We start from the raw sequence: 22,066 nt of genomic DNA, 5'->3' as shown, positions 1-22,066 counted from the left end.
TATTTAACAAGTAGCATTTTTTCCATACCATCCATAAAACTCAATTCCTCCTAGAATTATTTAAACTAAATAGTTGCCCCTGCCCTAGAAAGCTCGGTAAAACACGATAGCCTTATTTTTAGTGAAGCATTCTCGTTAAATTTACAATACGCTCCAAAATATCACTTCTGTATTATACAGTACACTCTAATCCCCTCTCCTCCATATCGCAAATCCCCCCCCCTAGTTCAACTGAATCGCTCCATGTAAGTGAACCCCTGTATAACCGAAACCCTGTACAACTGAACTCCCATGCAACTGAATCCTCGTGCTACTGAATCCCTCATACAAGAAGAAGAAGAAGAATATGGGTTGGCGCGCGCACCCTCTCCCTGGATTCGCCCCTGTCAGTAAGTGGCAAGGGGCTGGGTTGTGGAGCGTAATTTCCTATGGGACAGTGGGGACAGGTGCCTCTCTCAGACCAATTTTTCCCCCCATCCCTAATTTTGCCCCCCCCCCCCCAAATGAAATTTAGTTTATTGAAAAATGTTTTAAAAAATAAGAAAGTAAACTAGTGTATTTCATGTAAAAAAAATCTATCAAACGTTACTGTCATTGATCAAACAGTCAATGAATCATATAATACCAAAGATGAAAAGCATATTGACCCTGTCCAATAATTGTTAATTATTACATTTATCTTTTCAGTTTGGTGAGCTTCTGTTCCACTTCATTAGATCAAGTAGGTTTGATGATTTTTTTGCAGACTGGCCTGGAAGTATTTTCAAAAACACCCCTAAAAAAAGGGTCATTGATCTTGATAAAAAGGAAGCTTTTGTAACAATTAATACATTAAAAAATCAACATTTTATTCTAATCCCAAATTGCCGATCGAAAGTTAAGCACTTTTTTAAAAAATCATATAAAAGACCCATTGATCTCGATAAAAAATCACACCGTAAATTTCAACCTATAAGAGAATTAGAGGTTTTTTCAGCTCCTAAAAACAACAGGCTTCTAAGTACATAAGTACCCTTAGTTCTAGTGTAAGGAAAGAATTTCTTCCTTAACTTAAGGACAAGACAATTTCTTTTTAATATAATAATGAGAATATTTTTTACTCACCAAAAATTGCTAAGAATTATCCATTTTTTCTATGTAAATGCTTTTTACAAAAAATGCCTGTAATTATATCTAGAATATAAACTATTCAAAACTGATGGAGAATCAAATATGAACCCTGAATATATACAAAAATAATTGGCGGGTAAAAAGAGACAACGGTTGTTAGTTTACCACTAAAAAAAGAAATTGAACTTTGAAGTTACGCAAATCGTCTGTGCAAAGTGTGATGGCTAGTAGACTGAACTTTTGAAATTGCGTTATTCCCTGGCAAAGAGTGTAATGACCTGCAAAATTAACAGAAAAAACTGTTTGTACGGGGGCCTTGGCAAAGTATAAGTTAACATACTAATTATATACCTTTGACTATTAGGGTAGCGATTAAAGCGGGCAAGGAAGACGCGGATGAGTTTTGCTTGTGAAAAAATATAGCCTTCAGAAGGTTTTTTGTAGACGATCAGGTTTCTAATAAATGAACTGGTTGAAATCGCAGAAAATAAAAATTGTAATATATTCATAAAAATATCTTATCTTCTTGTCTTTTTAAAGTTAGAACTCATTATTGCACGATTTAGGGGAGAACCAAAGTCTATTAAAGCAACTGCGGACTTGTATATGTGGGACCCGTTTTTCAATCAGAACCAGACTTTCAAAAATCAAGGACATTTTGGAATGGACTTGTTGCCCCACCCCAACTTAAAGGTAGCCTACAACTAAAATAAAAAAAAGAGAACTTTAGCTAACTCCATCCTTCAAGAACTCAAATTTTTGAAACAATTCACCAAATATTAAAACTTTTTAAAGTAAAAAGAACATTGACAATACATAAAAGTTACTGTATCAGTCTTCAAAAATTAAACCAGCTCAATTATAGACGGGTTTAAACCACAATATAAATATTATACAGTATGGAAAACTCCTATCTTCTCCGTTAACGATTTTTGGGACAGATCAGTCTCGCACATTTTTCATGACTCCACTTTAACGCGTGTGCAATGGCAAATTTTTAGCACATTGCGATGGGAATGCCAAGAAGCAACTGAAGCTATTACTCTGACACAAAGGGAAACTTTCCTTTCTGCGCGCTGTGACATGTCCCATTTCTGAATCAAATTTTTCATACTGTTTAATATTTATGCTGTTATTTAAATAGACAGATATGTAATAAAAAAACCAACTTACGTCAGTCGAGGAGAGGGACATAATCCTATCCAAGTCCTGGACTAGCTCTGTAAATGTTGGCCTCTTATCAGGCTCAAATTGCCAACAATCTCTCATTAGTAAATACCTGAAATAAATATAGTTATGTATTGAATATATTAAACGTGCTTTTTCCGAAAAATCAGTCCATACGCCCCTTATGAAAGTATTTTGAATTTGTGCAGAAGCTGCAGCTTTGTCAACCTATCCTACTAAAAAAATTTGCTCATTTTTTCCTGAAGGTCTAATATTACCCGTACGTAGGAATATAAATTGGAGGAGGGGTGAAATTTCACACCCATTCGAAAAATCCAGGTAAATTTGCATAGAACTAAAGAGACAAAGTGTATTTAAAGTAAAAAAAGGTCATGTACAAAAAAAAGTGATATGAACGCGCATCAGCCATCTCTATTCTTCAAAATTCCTATCCCATAGAAAATACATAAATGAATGAAACCGTTCATTTAATTAATAACCTAAGACTTCCTTTTAATAAACACATTTTCAAGATACCTCGCTATTCTACAGACAAATTGTGGAGACTAATTTTTAAGACATCTGGAAGTAGCAATTTTTTTCCCCTAGTATACCTTCCATTAGCGTGAAATTCCCTGACACCCGATCAAGAAATGTACCAAATCCTCCTAATCTTCTTAAAGCGGGAAAGTATGTCCGTCTTCTTTACAACTTTTTTCTTTTGTAAATATTGCTCCAATTTGAAGGTCAGTTGTGAGGTGCACCCAATAAGTGGATATCTACTACGTAAATTCATTGGAAGGTAGAACTCCAACCCAAAAACTACCTAGACATCCTTTAAGGCTTCCAGGTTCTTTGCCTCCTCACTCCGTTTCTTGACCATTTCATTTTCTAGCAAAATCATAATCTCATTTGCCAAATTCACATATATATCCATAGGTTATCTAGCTTTATTCTAAACAAAAGAAAACCATTTAATCTAAAATATCTTTCATTTTAAACGGCCATTTCCCTGCGAAAGCAATTCTTCATAGGCTGCTTTAAGTAGCCTATCACTCGGTAGCTGAACCATTTTTAGCAATATTTTATCATTGCGACTAGTTTGCAATTTTTTGGTGGCCATTTACCTAGTTTACCATTCCAAAACTTTGAAGGAGTCGTCCTGTGCAGCTTATACAGTCTCTTAAAGTATTAAATAAAAAAACAAGTTTTTTAAACTGAAAGTAAGGAGCGACATTAAAACTTAAAACGAACAGAAATTATTCTGTATATGAAAGAGACTGTCCCCTCCTCAACGCCTCGCTCTTTACGCTAAAGTTTTTTATTATTTTAAAAAATAAAGTTGTGAGACAGAGTCAAACTTTAGCGTAAAGAGCGAGGCGTTGAGGAGGAGACAGTCTCTTTCATATACAGAATAATTTCTGTTCGTTTTAAGTTTTAATGTCGCTCCTTACTTTCAGTTTAAAAAACTTGTTTTTTTATTTAATTTTTGAACGTTTTTGAACAAATGCAGGTTTTGATCTTGGCTCACCGTACATGAATAATTAAAACAAAATGTTCATATTAATTTACTTTTATTTAGTTAAATGGCTTTCTCAAAACTTGTTTAATTTTATTTACGAACGTTTTTATTAGTAATAAATATACGTAACTAACGAATTAACTTACGTAACGAACTTCTATATTCATATATTTTTAATACGTTTATTAGGGGGTTCGCCCCCTAGTCAATACCTTGCTCTTTAAGTGAAAGTTCAAATTTTGTTCCAATTCTTTAGAAATGACCGCTTAATCACAAAGGCCGTTAATTAGAATAAATAGCTCTTATGAAAGTACTAAAAAATCTTTGGCTTAAAGAGCGAGGCATTGACTACGGGGTATGCTGGGAAGTCCGGCGTCCCCTTCATAGCAATGTCCCTTCCCCAATGAAAACTTCCTTCATGGAAAGATCCTCTCATATAACCCCTGACCCCCCCCCACTACTAGGAAAAATCTCCCCTGAAAACGTCTGTATACTTCCAAATAACGAATACTATATGTTAACATTGGGTAAAGTTCATAACTTTCAGCCCTCCCCCCGGGAACTTAGGGGGATTAAGTCATCCTAAAAGACATACTTATAATATTTTCGAACATGCTGAACGAAATGGGTATCTCAAAATTTTGATCAGGTGACTTTGGGAAAAAACTGAGCGTGGGAGGGGGCCTAGTTGCCCTCCATTTTTTGGTCACTTAAAAAGGGCACTAGAACTTTCGATTTCCATTCCAATGAGCCCTCCCACGATATTCTAGGACAACTGGTTCGATACGATCACCCCTGGGAAAAAAAAACAACAAACAAACAAATACCCACGCACCCGTGATCTTTCTTCTGGCAAAAAAATGCGGAATTCAACATTTTTGTAGATAGGATCTTGAAACCTCTTCAGTGGGGCTGTCTGATACGCAGAATATGAAGGTGGGATTTCCATGGAGGTTCTTCAGTTTTTAGGGAGTCTTCATCTCCTATTTCGGCAATCAGCCACATGTTCTCAGCCGCCTAACTTTTGATGGGTAGGATTAAACTTGATGAAACTTATATTTTTGAAATCAGCATAAAAATCTGATTCTTTTCATGTCTCTATTTGTATCAAAATGCCGTTTTCTAGAGTTTCGGTTACCATTGAGCCGGGTCGCTCCTTACTTACAGTTCGTTACCACGAACTGTTTGAAACTAATTGAATACGTTCTACCTGAGCAGCTTTCTCATGTTCCGAAATCCCTGCTCCATAATGTAGAATTGGCATGATTTTCGATAAAAAAACCTTTTATACAGCATAAAACTCTTAATACCTGTTATCAAAGAGCTGCTGGTAACGAACTGTAAGTAAGAAGCGACCCAGGTCCATAGTAACCAAAAATCTAACACACGGAATTTTGATACCAATAGAAACCCATCAAAAGCTACGAGCATGAAAAAATGTCTTATTTTCAAAAAAGGGGGATACAACCCCTAAAAGACATAACTTTAATGAAAATCCCACCATCAGATTCAGCGTATCAGAAAACCCTATTACACAGGTTTCAAGCTCATATCTGCAAAAATCTGCAACTTTGTATTTTTTGCCAGAAGAAAAATATACGGATGCGTTTTTATTTTTACGGATGCGTGTTTATTTTTTTTCCAGGGGTAATCGTATCGAACCAGTGGTCCTAGAATATTTCGAGAGGGCTCATTTGAAAGAAAATTAAAAGTTCTAGTGTCCTTTTTAAGTAACCAAAAAATTGGGACAACAGGCCCCCTCACACTCATTTTTTACCCAAAATCACCCGTCAACTTTGATATAGCCATTTTGTTCAGCCAAGTCTAACAATCTAACAACTATGTTTCTGAGGATGACTTAATCCTCCACAGTGCCCGGGGGAAGGGGTGCAAGTTATGAACTTTGCCAATTGTTTACATATAGTATCAGTTATTGGGAAATATACAGACGTTTTCACGATTGATTTTTTCTGGTGGGTGGGGGGGTCTTTTGGAGGGGGTTACATGGGAGGATCTTTCCATGGAGGCCTTTTTCATGGGGGAAGGGAATTTTCCTTAAAAGGGCACCGGATTTCTCAGCATTATTTAAAAAACGATCAGAAATTTAAAAAAATAAACAAGTCTTTTCAATTGAAAGTAAGGAGCAACATTAAAACTTAAAACGAACAAAAATCATAACGTATATGAGAAATTTAGCGTAAAGAGCCTATATCGCTCTTTAGGCTAAAGTATTTTTATTACTTCCAATAGCTATTTATTCTAATTAAACGGAATTTGTGATTCAGGGGTCATTCTTAAAGAATTGGAACAAAATTTGAACTTTAGCGCAAAGAGCAAGATATTGAAGATGGACGAACCCCCTCATATACGTAATAGTTTCTGTTCGTTTTAAGTTCGAATGTTGCTCCTTACTTTCAGTTGAAAAAACTTGTTTTTTTTCATTTAATATTATTCTAGAAAATGCCATACTCCATTACTAATAATTCTATCAAACATATTCACTAACAATGGAAATAATTTAACAAGATATCTCTTTACCACAACTGCAGGTACCCTTTCTGCTCCTGGTTCGGTTCTGATCCTTCTTTCATATACTTACAACGCTCCTAATCTCCTCAGACGTGGTTTCCCTTACCAAAACACAATCCTTTTTTCTCATGAAACAACACAAAACAACTTAGAATGCTTAATTCTATGCTTTCACCCTGAATACTCTCTAAATAACTTGGCTAAATATCAGCTGCCGGAATAAAAAAGAACGTATCCAGGTTGTTTTGTTTTTGTTTTGTTTTTTTTTGGGGGGGGGGGGGGGTAAATTTTAATTAAACACATAAAAACTGTGATTATATTCATTTTGCTACGTTTTACGAGTCGGACAAACATTCCAGGGGGCATTCAAACCCCCTAACAACCATGCGACCTTGAGGATATCTAATAGAACTACTCTTTTATCATCTTTTCACTTCCTTTTTGACTAGAAGACTAGAAGATTATGACTTCGTTCATCTTGTCCACGAAGATGCAGTTTTTTGTCAAAAAATTAACTTTATTTTAAATATTGTATTTTGTTAATTATAAAGGCACTAGATATAGCAATTACCTTTAACATGAGCCCTTTGTCAGCTCTCTATTATATTCCAGTGCCCCTCTAGCAGAGGAGAAGGAAAAAACGGGAAAAAAAGAGAACCACGTAAGTGCGTCCATGAAAAAATTGATTTTCCTTGTTGTTCAAACCAGGGAACCGTAAGTTTCATGTATAGGATTTTCGACCATGGCGATTCAAATGGTACACTTGTTATTTTGATACGACTTGGTTTCATAATTTATTTTGGGTTACTATTGGCCAAGGTTCGTCTTTTACTAAGTTGCAGCTGCCGCTGCAACCACGAAATCCGTTTTATTACTCAAATCAAATACTTGCTCAAACTCCGTCTGTTCTTCTCCAAACATATCTTGCTTTTTTCCTCTGATCAACCTATTGGATTCTCTCACCTTAGAACCTATTAGATTCTCTATTCTTATAACCTTCAACATTAAGCCTTCCTTTTCCTTATTTAAAGAACAATTATTAACTGACTCTAAACGATCTCCTAAATATTTTTTTATATTGCACTCATTATAAAAAAAATTGAACTTAATTGTCTTATTTATCGTTTCAGACTTTTGGGCACATTGATAAATAAATGAAACCAATTCACTCAAAGTGATATCAACGTCAATCGATGATGTACATTTTTTCAAATGTCTCAATTACCTCGGCCCTTCAAAATGTATTTCCCATCAATTCCAACTCCCCACCATTCCACTTAGTCTTTAGAGGATTTCTATAATAATCATATTTTCCATTCTATCACTTCTCTTGGTCTCTACTTCCATTTTTTTGGGATAAATAAAATGTCGAATAGGGATAAATCCTTTTATCACACAGTGACAATAACAATCACAAAATATACTGGATATTTCGGTTATATCTACAGTGACCCGTCATCAGCAGAGTATTTCTTCTCTACTGGACATTTCGGTCATACGAGTAGGGGGGACCCAATAGATACAGAACGTACATAATTTATTTATGATTCTGTTTGTTGACTCCGGGACGAAGTTTACAACATTGCCAGATAAGAAAGGTACTATTTAATACTTTAAAAGTACCTTTTTCAAGGTCAATCAGGGAACTGAAAAATACTGCAGGGAAATGCACATGCGCACTGAATACTAACAGCACAAGATTATTGATCTACGAGGGGGACAAAATCATACTAGATTTCTGGGAAATTGATTACATAATCGGCGGGGAATTCTAAGTGTATTGATCCACTAAAAGGAAAGGATTTCCCGGAAATTGATCCGCATAATCGACGGGGAATTCTAATGTATCATAAAGCGATTAAGAAACAATATGGCTTCTCTACTTTAGTGTCAGAGATAAATTAATATTCTATTTTAAATATGGCTTATCTGGTCTTTAGTGTCAGGGATAAATTAATATTCTTTCGAAACCTTAATAGTGTAGCTAGGAACACCTTAGATTTCTTCAGAAATTCAAACGAGATACAAGACAGATTGAATATATTTTACGCGGGAAATGGTTTCCTGGGAAATTTTAAATGTGAAATCGCAAAAGGAAACCAAAACAGAAGGGACATACTGAAATTACGTTTAGGAGATTACTTGGGCGATAACAAATTAATCGGTATTTTAGGGATTTTTTGGATGAAACAGTTTGAGACATTTAAGAGGATGATTTGGGGTGAAACTCTGTGGTCATTATAATAAATAAGCTCCATTTGAACAGTGTTGTAAGGTCCCCTACCCCAACCCCCAAGCCCCCCCCTCCACACAACTTTTGCCCCCTCCCCCGTTTTTTTACTTTTTTTGCGAGCTTGAGACACAGAAGCCCCCCCACACTTTTTTTTGCGCGCTTGAGACACAGAAGGCCCCCCTCCCCCCAAAGTTTTAGCGTAAAGAGCGAGGCGTTGAGGAGGGGACAGCCCCTTTCATATACGGAATGATGTCTTTTCGTTTTAAGTTTAAATGTTGCTCTTCATTTTCAGTTAATTTGATTTCATGCAACAGGCCGATCAGGTTTGATATTCTTCTTACTGGCACAACAAATTGACATAGCAAAAACTGGTAAATACAATAAGAGGTACAAAAACTGTGGGGCTACTTTGCCTCCCATTCTGTGCATAGATTCAGACATACAAACCGAAAGAGAGGCACTGGGATGAGCAAACACCTTCCCAGACACACACAGACAAAGAGAGTGAGATACACATACAAATACAAGGATTCAAACATACAAACCGAGAAACACATGCACTGGAATAAGCAAACACCTGCCCAGACACACAAGAAAAAAGAGTGAGAGACACATACAAATACATAGATTCAGACATACAAACAGAGAAAGACAGGGCACTTTAGACATACAAACCAACAAAGACAAACACTGGGACTTGCAAACACCAGCCCAGACACACAAGCAAAAAGAGTGTGAGACACATACAAACACATAGATTCAAACACACAAACTGAGAAAGACATGCACTGGAATAAGCAAACACCCACCCAGACACACAAGCAAAGAGAGTGAGAGACACATAGAAATACAGATTCACACAAACAAACAGAGAAAGACAGACACTTCAGAAATACAAACCAACAAAGACAAACGCTGGGACTTGCAATCAACAGCCCAGACAAACAGACAAAGAGAGTATGAAACACATACAAATACATATATTCAGACAAACAAACCAAGAAAGACATTCACGGGAATAAGCTAACACCCGCCCAGGTATACAAGCAAAAAGAGTGAGAGACACATACAAATACAAAGATTCAAACATACAAACCGAGAGAGACAGAGACATCAGACATAAAGACCATCAAAGACAAACACTGGGACTTGCAATCACCAACCCAGACAAACTGACAAAGAGAGTGTTAAACATATAAAATACATAGATTCAGACACACAGACCAAGAAAGACATGCACTGGAATAACCAAACACCCGCACTGACACATAAGCAAAAAGAGTGTGAGAAACAAACAAATACATAGGTTCACACATACAAACCAAGAAAGACAGAAACTTCAGATATACAAACCAACAAAGAAAATCACTGGGACTTGCAAACACAAACCCAAACAAACAGACAAAGAGAGTGCAAAACACATACACATACATAGATTCAGACATACAAACGGAGAAAGACAGGCACTTCAGATATACAAACAATCAAAGACAAACACAGGGACTAGCAAACACCAACCCAGACACACAGACAAAGAGAATGTCAAACCCATACAAATACATAGATTCAGACATACAAACCGAGAAAGACAGGCAGTGGGACAAGCAAACTCCCAGCCAAACACACAAGCAAGAGGAGTGAGAGACACAAACAAATACATAGATTCAGACAAACAAACGTAGAAAGATTGGCACGGGGATTCGCAAACCCCAACTGAGACGAAGAGAGTGAGAAACACATACAAATACGAAGATTCAGACACAAGCCGAGAAAGACATGCACTGGAATAAGCAAACAACTGCCCAGACGCACAAGCAAAAAGAGTGAGAGACACATAAATATATAGATTCACACAAACTAACCGAGAAAGACAGACACTTTTGACATACAAACCAACAAAGACAAACACAGTGGCTTGCAATCACCAACCCAGACAAACAGACAAAGAGAGTGTGAAACATATAAAAATAAATAGATTCAGACACACAGACCGAGAGACAAAGGCACTGGAATCAGAAAACACCCGCACAGACACAAACAAAAAGAGTGAGAGACACATACAAATACATAGATTCACACATACAAACCGAGAAAGACAGACACTTCAGATATACAAACAAAAAAAACAAAGAAAAACACTGGGACTTGCAAACACAAACCCAGACAAACAGACAAAGAGTGTGAAACACATACAAATACATAGATTCAGACATAGAAACCGAGAAAGACAGGCACTTCAGATATACAAAACATCAAAGAACACTGGGACTTGCAAACACCAACCCAGACAGACAGACAAAGAGAATGTCAAACACATACAAATACATAGATTCAGACATACAAACCGAGAAAGAAAGGCAGTGGGAAAAGCAAACTCCCGCCCAAAAACACAAGCAAGAGGAGTGAGAGACACATACAAATGCATAGATTCAGACACACAAACCAAGAAAGACAGGCACGGGGATAAGCAAACACCAACCCAGACAAACAGAAAAGAGAGTGAGAAACACATACAAATACGTAGATTCAGACAAAAACCGAGAAAGACATGCACTTCATAAGCAAATACCCACCCAGAAACACAAGCAAAAAGAGTGAGAGACACATGCAAATACATACATTAACACATACAAACCGAGAAAGACAGACACTTCAGACATACAAACCAGCAAAGACAAACACTGGGACTTGCAATCACCAACCCAGACAAACAGACAAAGAGTGTGAAACACACAAATACATAGATTCATACAAACAAAACAAGAAAGACTTGCACTGGAATAAGCAAACACCCGCCCAGGCATACAAGCAAAAAGAGTGAGAGACACATGCATATACATAGATTCACACATAAAAACCGAGAAAGAAAGACACTTCAGACATAAAAACCAAAAAATCCAAATGAAAGATCTGACAAAAACAAAGACAAACACTGGGACTTGCAAAACCCAACCCAGACAAACAGACAAAGAGTGTGAACCACATACAAATACATAGATTCAGACATACAAACTGAGAAAGACAGGCAGTGGGACAAGCAAACACCCGCCCAAACACAAAAGCAAAAGGAGTGAGAGACACATGCAAATACATAGATTCAGACATACAGACCGAGAAAGACAGGCAAAAGGATAAGCAAACACCTGCCCAAACAATCACTGGCAGTGTGAAAAACACATACAAATACTTAGATTCAGACACACAAACCATGAAAGACAGACACTGGGATAAGCAAACACCCACCCAGAAACACACGGGCAAAGACAGTGAGAAACACATACAAATACATAGATTCAAACATACAAACCGAGAAAGAAATTCACTGGGATAAACAAACCCCCGTCTCAGACACACAGTCAAAGACAGTCAGAGACACATGAAAATACATAGATTCAGAAATACAAACCGAGAAAGACAGGCAGTGGGACAAGCAAACACCTGTCCGCACACACTGGCAAAGAGAGTGAGAGTCACATACAAACACATGGATTCAAACATACAAACCGAGAAAAACAATCACTTCAGATATACAAACCATCAAAGACAAACACTGGGACTTGCAAACACCAAGAAAAATAGAGTGAGAGACACATACAAATACAAAAATTCAGACATACAAACCGAGAAAGACAGGTAGTGGGACAAGCAAACACACGCCCAAAAACACAAGCAAAAAGAGTGAGAAACACATACAAATACAAAGATTCAGACATACAACCGAGACAGAGAGGCACTGGGATAAGCAAATACCCTCCCAGACACACAGAGGCAAAGAGAGTGATAAACACATACAAATACATAGGGTCAGAAATACAAACCGAGAAAGAAATTCACTGGGATAAACAAACACCCGTCCATACACACAGTCAAAGAGAGTGAGAGACACATGCAAATACATAGATTCAGACATACAAACCAAGAAAGACAGACACTTCAGACATACAAACCAACAAAGACAAACACTGGGACTTGCAAACACCAACCCAGACACACAGTCAAAGAGTGAGAGACACATTCAAAGATTCAGACATACAAACCGAGAAAGAGAGGCAGTGCGAACAAACAAACACCTGCCCGCACACACTGGCAAACAGAGTGAGAAACACATACAAATACGTTGATTCAGGCACACAAACCGAGAAAGAAATGCACTGGAATGCACATTTAAATACAAAAAGTTGGGTTAATTCAGGTTCACTTAGATTGGCGCGCCACTCTAAATGAACTTAAATTAACCCAACTATTCTGTCAACCTAAATCAACCCAACTGCCTGTCTTCCCCGGTTTGTATGTCTGAATCAATTTATTTGTATGTGTCTCTCACTCTATGTGTCTGTTTGTCAAGGTTGGTGTTTGCAAGTCCCAGTGTTTGCCTTTGTCGGTTTGTATGTCTAAGGTGCTTGTCTTTCTCTATTTGTATGTCTGAATTTATTTGTTTGTATTTGTCTCTCACTCTCTTTGACTGTGTGTCTGGGCAAGAGTTTGCTTATTCCAGTGCATGTTTTTCTCTTTTTCTGTTTGTGACTCTATTTATATGTATGTGTTTAACACTCTCTTTGTCAGTTTGTCTGGGTTGGTGATTGCAAGTCCCAGTGTTTGTCTTTGATGGTTTTTATGACTGAAGTGTTTGTCTTTCTCGGTTTGTATGTTTGAATTTTTGTATTTGTATGTGTCTCTCACTCTTTTTGCTTGTATGTCTGGGCGGGTGTTAGCTTATTCCAGTGCATGTCTTTCACGGTTTGTGTGTCTGAATATACGTATTTGTATGTGTTTCTCACTCTCTTTGCTAGTGTGTGTCTGGGCAGGTGTTTGCTTATCCCAGTGCATATCTTTCTCGGTTTGTATGTCTGAATCTATGTATTTGAATGTGTCTCTCGCTCCTTTTGCTTGTGTGTTTCGGCGAGTGTTTTCTTGCACACTGCCTGTCTTTCTCAGTTTGTATGTCTGAATCGTTCTATTTGTATGTGTTTCACACTCTCTTTGTCTGTTTGTCTAGGTTGGTGTTTGCAAGTCCTAGTGTTTGTCTTTATTGGTTTTTATGTCTGAAGTGTCTGTCTTTCTCGGTTTGTATTTGTGAATCTATGTATTTGTATCTGTCTTTCACTCTTTTTGCTTGTATGTCTGGGCAGGTGTTTGCTTATTCCAGTGCATGTCTTTCTGGGTTAGTGTGTCTGAATCTATGTATATGTATGTGTTTTAAACTCTCTTGGTCTGCTTGTCTGGGTTTGTGTTTGAGAGTCCCAGTGGTTATCTTTGTTGGTTTGTATGTCTGAAGGCTCTGTCTTTCTCGGTTTGTTTGTGTGAATCTATGCATTTGTATGTGTCTCCCACTCTTTTTGCTTGTGTGTCTGGGCGGATGTTTGCTTATTCTAGAGCATGTCTTTCTCTGTTTGTATCTAAATCTACGTATTTGTATGTTTCTCACTCTCTTTGTCTGTTTGTCTGGGTTGGTGTTTGCTTATCCCCGTGCCTGTCTTTCTCGGTTTATATGTGTGAATCTATGTATTTGTATGTGTCTCTCACTCCTTTTGCGTGTGTGTCTGGGCAGGTGTTGGCTTATTCTAGTGCATGTCTTTCTCGGTTTGTATGTCTGAATCTATGTATTTGTATGTGTTTGACATTCTCTTTGTCTGTTTGTCTGGGTTGTTGTTTGCTTATCGCACTGCCTGTCTTTTCCGTTTGTATGTATGGATCTATGTATTTGTATATGTTTCAAACTCTCTTTGTCTGTTTGCCGGGGTTAGTGTTTGCAATTTCCAGTGTTTGTCTTTGTTGATTTGTAAAGTGTCTAAAGTGTCTGTCTTTCTCGGTTTGTATGTCTGAATCTATTTATTTGTATTTGTCTCTCACTGTCTTTGCTTGGGTGTCTGGGCGGGTGTTTGCTTATTCCAGTGCATTTCTTTCTCTGTTTGTATGTCTAAATCTATGTATTTGTATGTTTTTCTCACTCTCTTTGTCTGTGTGTGCCTGGGCAGGTGTTTGCCCATCCCAGAGTCTGTCTTTCTCGGTTTGTATGTGTGAATCTATGAATTTGCATGTGTCTCTCACTCTTTTTGCTTGTGTGTTTGGGTGGGTGTTTGCTTATCCCACTGCCTCTCTTTCTCGGTTTGTATGTCTGTATCTACGTATTTCAATTCAATTCAAACTTTTTATTTCCTCCGAATACGAAGAGTAAAAAAGAAATAAATAAAAATAATAACCGCTAATCAACAGGCCATAAAATTATTTTAAACTATATAACAACAAATACGCAAAGACCTTCAATCAAAATTACCACACAATTAACACTTCATTCAATAGATAATAAATTAACACTTCACAAATTAACCCTTCATAAGAAATTAAATCAAATAAAATAAATTAAGCTTCGTGCGCAGCTCTATATAAATTATGAGAAAAAACATTTAATTTGGATAAAAAATTCTTTTGCTTTTTCTCCAAAACATCAACAGGGTTTTTTATTTTATATGCATTCTTTAAAAAAGTATTTGATTCAGATTTAGAAAAGCGGCAAAGGAACTTAGCAAAATTAAAAAATGTGGTTTTTACATGCGCAATATTACTAATTCTAAAAAACGGGAGAAGCGATAAAAAAACTAAAATTTGAGGCGAAACGTCTATATTATATACCCGAGCCAGTGATTTCCGAGAAAGAAGATCGCGAAGACAAATTACTGCCCCGAAACTAGATGCTATTCTACTTTTAACTGCTTTAGAAAAAGAAGCATGGCATAGAGCTAAAGTTGGTCCATAAGGCACACCAAGATATAAAAAAGATTCCAAAGGTTTTAAAATACTATCTTAAATACGGACAGAAATTTTGTGAATTAACGAGATCATTAGCCTTAGGACCAAGAATTAAAATCTGACACTTTTCAGCGCGAAAACAAAGTCCATGCTCACTAAAAACCTTTGCTAAAAAATCTACATTTTGTTGAAGTGACTGAAGCGATCAACTCAAAAGGAGTAAATCATCTGCGTAAGCAATCCACGATAGAACATAACCTTTACCAGAAATAAAAGTCAACTGAATTTGATCAAATAGCCCCGAAACAGTAATATTGAAAATCAAAGGAGAAATAATGCTTCCTTGTCACACTCTCCTACATAACTTAACATTATAATCACTGAACTGATTCTTCCACTTAATACGAATACGAGAGGAGCCATACCACTTTTTTAAAACCAAAACTACTGGTAGTGGGACATTATTCTTCAGAAGCGCAGTCATAGCCCAAGAATGGATAATTGAATCATACGCCGCCGCAAAATCTAACGCAAAAGTATAAACTCTATCCCATTGCTTACGAAAGGATATTATTCTTGAAAGGAGGGTATGAGCAACATCCATGCTTAGACCCTTACGGAACCCAATTTGATTCAGGCCTTGGTTACAAGACTCCAAATACTTTAATAAAACTAACTCAAGAACTTTGCTAATCTGGCACGAAACAGTAATCGGCCTGTAATCAGAACATCGAATCGTATTCCCTCCTTTTTTTGAAAGGGGTGAAGTGGTAGCACGAGAAAAGCTAGTTGGAAGAAATCCAGAAGAAAGAATAGTAGTGAAAAGAGTAGCGAGGAGAAGGATTGCTTTGGGGGATGCCCATTTTATATGGTTTGAATGTATACCATCATGATCAAAAGAATGCTCACTTTTTAGAGCTTTAATTGCTACCGTTACATCATCAACAGAAACAGATATTTTACTATTTGGGTGGGGCTTTGTAATTTCTTCCAATAATAAAGAGTCAAGCCGTGATTCAACTGCCACATCACCGGATGAAAAAACTTGATTATAATGAGTTATCCAATCATCTAGTTTCAGAGAACTATTAGAATCTGGTGAACAATTATTATTACGACGTCTAGAATTAACCAAACTCCAAAGCTCATTCTTATCACTAGTAATCCTTGAACCAATTTCATCTTTTATAATTTTATTATGCAAACGCAACTCAGCAAGAAAAACACGTTTAGTCAATTTCATACCATCATAAAATGGTCCAGATCGCGGTTTTCCCGCGCAATTCCAAAGGTAACAAGCTTGAGATGCATTCATTTGGCTTTGCTTTAAAATCGGGTTAAGGTTCCAACCTAAAACACGAGATCCACGACGGAAAGAATCAGTTCTAAATGCTTTATTAGCCCCGAATTTTAAACTATGAACAATTTCAAGGTAAAATATATCAATATCAATTTGATCAACATCCTTAGAATAATTTACAATTATTTTAGCTAAAAGTGCATCTGATTCTTCATGATATTTGTACATTTTTTCCCGATCCCAGATCATTTTATTTACAATTTGACTAGAACGATGGATAATTTTAAAAGATGAAATTTGAATATTTAAATGAAAAGAAAGGTAAAAATGTCACTAATAGGCATATCCAACCCAACATGAACAGGCTGTGGTAATAACGCTGCATTTGAAACCAGCACATGGTCTAGATTAGAGCAACAACCAGAATTATGGACATACGTAAAATCCGCATCTTTTGAAACTATAGTAAAAACCGAAAACAAAGATAAAAGAATGGAGGAGCGGACATCAGAGATAGCAATGTTGCAGTTAAAATCCCCGCAAATAAGCCACTGGAAATCTGATGGAACTTTCGCCACACATCGCGATAATTCTAAACATGCAAAATTAAAATCAAAATCCAAATCATTAGTATGATAATTTGTTCTTAAATAGCACGAAAAAACAATACTCCCTGGGATTCGAACAGCAACAAAATAACGATTAACGGCAAACACTGAAACTGGAATATTCTCTCGAATAAAAATGCAAACGCCTCCTGATGGGCGTCCACCTGTAGGTGTAGCTGGAGATATAAAACACTTAAACTGCTGCGACAGACTCGAAAGAAGACTAGTAGAGTGGTCCAGAAGATGATGCTCTTGCAGAACCAAAATATCCAGATCGCGCAGCATAGACTGCAATACATGTTGTTTATCACCAAAACCATTCAGATTCAGAGATATAATCTTTGCACTAATCATTTTTTATTCTTTGCAACTTTTTCGGTTAACTGTTTGCAGTGAAAGCTAAATCCAGTATGCTCATGAGATCCACAATGGAAGCAACAAGGTTCATTCTGGCAAGGGTTGTTCCTGGAATGAGAGTGTCCACTACCAAGGCACTTGAGACAACGTTCCATGCTAGAGCAGCCTGACGATATATGCTCTAGCGACCCGCTTTTGTAGCACATTCGCGGTAAAAACTTATAGTGTATTACGGTAATTACCTGGCAAAAAAAAACTGTCTTCCTACTTTAGTAACTAAAATAAATGAGCACTTGAACAAGGTCTAGACCCTACTCATCCATCCAGTTCCCCAGGACAAAACAGTATAACCAATCCGACCATCCGAAACTCAAGTCCAAAATAGAGCAAAATCAGCATCAATAAGCATACGTCAATGTTCCAAAACCAAGCTATAGCACCTTAAATCTACAAAAACATTATATTCCCAAGGTGATCACCATATATCGGGGCTCGTCAGATGAAAACTCATTGCCTAAATGGGTTTCGGCGCTTAAATTTCATTACCCAGGCAATTGAGCGCGCCATGCCATAATCTGGCATACCCCTATATAGTGCCACCAATGGAATAAACATAAACAAAATCTAAAACATCCAAAAAATAAAAATATATACCCTAGAAATATTTTTTCAAACATTCTTAACCAACCTTCAAATAACACTGAGAGCCGTTCCTTAGAAAGTGAAATCCGCACTATACCATCAGCTCCATCCAACGATTTCAGAAAAGCTTCACGCTTTAAGGGATCATCACAATCTTGTGGTGGTGAATCTACTACAAGACCCACTGTTTCTGACTAGTTATTCAGCGGAGGCCAGGATTTATCATTGAGTTTTTCTCTATTTATACAGCTCAAAACCTCGCTCTGTACTCCGTCACAACACTCTTTCACCAAAGCAGGAGTCTCTGCTACCTTACTTGTAACGTAATCAAGTTTATCAATTATGCTAAAAAGATGCCGGTCCCAGGTTTGAATGGCACGGCTAAAGTGAGCATTTTGATCCGTATCTATCGCAGGTATCACATCACTTGCAGTCATAACGAATTTCAGATTTGGCAAGCGAGGGGTTGCATCTTCAGAAATAAGGATGTCTAAAATATCCTGTGACAGGCTTTGCTTAGCAGAGGGGCCGTGACGTGAAAGGAGTTTATGCGTGGGGTTCACTAGAGATGTTAGGAGGCTTCTAGCTTGATCAAGATGATCATAAGAATAGAAGTTTGTACACGAAGATATACAGGAGGCGGACCGAAATTCCTGACTGTAGACAGTGCCGGAAAAAACTTAAAACTGGTGAATAAACAAGAGTCTCTGAAGGAGGCGGGATCTGCGGGGAAGCAGGTTTATCAGAAAATTTCTTGCAGCAGTCAGAGATGTCTGAATCTATGTACAGAATGGGAGGCCAAGTAGCCCCACCGTTTTTGTACCTCTTATTGTATTTACCTTTTTTTGCTATGTCAATTTGTTGCGCCAGTAAGAAGAATATCAAACCTGATCGGCCTGTTGCATGAAATTAAATTAACTGAAAGTAAAGAGCAGCATTAAAACTCAAAACGAACAGAAATTATTCCGTATGTGAAAGGGGCTGTCCCCTCCTCAACGCCTCGCTCTTTACGCTAAAAAGTTGGAGGGACCTTCTGTGTCTCAAGCGCGGAAAAAAGTAAAAAACAAAATGGGGGAGGGGAGGGGCAAAAAATTTGGGGAGGGGGGGCCTTCTGCATCTAAAGCTTGCAAAAAAAGTAAAAAAAATGGCGGGGCAAAAAACTTTATGGAGAGGGTCCCTTGAGGGTTGGGATAGGGGACCTTACAACACTGTTTAAATGGAACTTGTGTATTATAACGACCACAGAGTTTCACCCCAAATCATCCTCGAAAATGCCTCAAACTGTTTCATCCAAAAAATCCCTAGAATAACTGATTAATTTGTTTTCACCCAAATATTCCCCTAAAAGTAATTTCAGAATGTTCCTTGTTTTGGCATCCATTTGCGGTGTTACAGTGAAAATTCCCAGGAAACCATTTCCCGCGTAAAATATATTCAATCTGTCTTGTATCTCGTTTGAATTTCTGAAAAAATCTAAGGTGTTCCTAGTTACACTATTAAGGTTTCGAAAGAATATTAATTTATCTCTGACACTAAAGACCAGAGAAGCCATATTTAAAAATATAACATTAATTTATCTCTGACACTAAAGTAGAGAAGCCATATTGTTTCTTAATCCCCTTGTAGTGTATTACGGTAATCACCTGGAAAAAAAAAACTGTCTTCCTACTTTAGTAACTGAAATAAATGAGCACTTGAACAACGTCTAGACCCTACTCATCCATCCAGTTCCCCAGGACAAAACAGTATAACCAATCCGACAATCCGAAACTCAAGTCCAAAATAGAGCAAATTCAAATTTTTTTCAAAATGTGGGGCTAAGCTTAGGCAACGAATAGGTACTATTTGAAAGATAAAAATGGCTTTAAACAATTGTTTTGCCTGTTATTTCAAGCAAATTTATGGTCCCATGTCAATTTTAAATTCTTGGTCAGCCTTCTTAAGACCATAGGCGGGTCTGCCTTGTTTGCCTCTTTTTTAAATTCTTGATTAGCATGCCTAGGACTCTAGGCAGGCATGCCTTTCCAAAAACTAACCTGACAAGTATGTGTCCAATAAAAGAGTCATTCATACTCCTGACATTTACCCGTGCCCTAGCCATTTAAACGTTTGCCTCTCAATTACTTGGATTATCTGTCTTGGCTTTTCTCTGTCTACAATTACCCAGCCCAGTCTTGATGCAACCTATTGCCCAAAATACTTGATAAATTCAATTAAAAATCAACGGATAATTTTTTGAAGATATATCTTCAAAAATTGTAGTGAGAACCAGATAAAGAACCAGTTCTCACTACGTTTTTGAAGATATGTCTGAAAATTCCCTGTTCGACACGCATTGGAGAAGTTCTCATTACTTTTTTGAAGTTATGTCTGAAAATTTCCCTGTTCAATACGCATTGCCAGCCCAGTATTGATGCACCTATTGCCCAAAATCAATTCAAAATCAACGGATAATTTTTTGAAGATATATCTTCAAAAATTGTAGTGAGACCCAGATAAAGAACCACTTCTCACTACGTTTTTGAAGATATGTCTGAAAATTCCCTGTTCGACACGCATTGGAGAAGTTCTCACTACTTTTTTGAAGATATGTCTGAAAATTTCCCTGTTCAAAACGCATTGCCAGCCCAGTATTGATGCAACCTATTGCCCAAAATTCAATTCAAAATCAATTCAATTCAATAGAGCAAGTCCCCTTATTCGATCAATACACTTAAAATTCCCTGTTTATTATGTAATCAATTTCCCTGAAATCTAGTCTGATTTTCGTAGATCAATAACATTGTACCTTTAGTATTCAGAGTGTAAGAAATGTCCTTCTAATTTTAGAATTAATATCAAGTTGCTATGAATCCGGGTTAAGGCAATGTCCTTTCAGGGTATGTTGAACCCTATGAATTTATCTTTGTACACATATTTCTTATTTTGCAATACAAACCCTTTCTTAGAAGGATGGAATTTAGCTACGTTTGTTTGACAAAAATAGGGGGAACATATCTTTCTATAGTGTGCCGGAGACGATAGAAGTCATTTGGGTTTATGGCTTTGAGCAAGCTTCTCGTCTGTATTTAGAATGTAAGTCTAATGTGTTCCTTGCTCTTTCTTAATTCTATTATGTTAAAATCCTAGTAAATGGGTATATATCCCTTTCTTTAATATTTTTATTAGATTCTTTTAAACAGGAACATATTAGTCTTAATATATTAGTTATAATGCTTGCTTTCCTTTAATAATAATAATAAATTTTATTTCTAGCAATTATATGAACAAGAATTGATCTTTGATTGTGAATAATAATTATTGAATTTTGATTTATAATGAAATAGCTATTAACTAAAAAATTCTCTTCTTTAATAATAAAATCTTAGTTTTTCTTATGCCTGTGTTGCCTTGTATATTTTATCACGATGATTAGGATTTTGTCAAGATATCTCTCTCACTTGGTTCATTTCGTCTATTGAGGCTTATTTAGGGTTACTCGGGTCTCATGGCTGAGTTTGGGCATGGAGTCATCACCCTGAGAAGACCCCCCCCTTTTACAAAATGGCGGCAGCGGAGGGATCATTTTGTAAGGGGGGGGGTCTTCTCATGGTGATGACTCTATGCCCAAACTCAGCCTTGAGACCCGAGAACCCCTAAATAAGCCTCAATAGCGTTGCAGCCTAAAATTCAATTGATTTTCTATTACTCTATACTAATTATGTTTTTAATTGTGTGTTTCTGTGTTTTCTTGTCTCATGATTTATCCTTGTAAAGGCCAGCGCAATTGAGTGGGACGACTATAATAGTTTTCTAGTTATTCGAAGATATCAGCATAATAAAATCTTTAAAAACTTTTACGCAAGCTTATA

The 22,066-nt window shown here is 37.0% G+C and overlaps 1 protein-coding gene across 1 annotated transcript in view; it reads right to left on the bottom strand.

Annotated features, from left to right (window-relative positions):
* LOC148939090 (fibroblast growth factor receptor 3-like) overlaps nt 1-22,066 on the bottom strand; it is a 51,263-nt gene that overhangs the window by 14,132 nt on the left and 15,065 nt on the right. The window contains exon 4 of the mRNA XM_089107304.1: nt 2,284-2,389. Coding sequence (XP_088963430.1) covers nt 2,284-2,389 — 106 coding nt within the window. The remainder of the gene's footprint in view (nt 1-2,283; nt 2,390-22,066) is intronic.

This window comes from Artemia sp. Qi Xiang Cuo, unplaced genomic scaffold (genome assembly GCF_049724085.1).
Source record: "Artemia sp. Qi Xiang Cuo unplaced genomic scaffold, ASM4972408v1 HiC_scaffold_22, whole genome shotgun sequence".
NCBI lineage: Eukaryota > Metazoa > Arthropoda > Branchiopoda > Anostraca > Artemiidae > Artemia > Artemia sp. Qi Xiang Cuo.
This window is presented reverse-complemented; position numbering and strand designations above follow the sequence as displayed.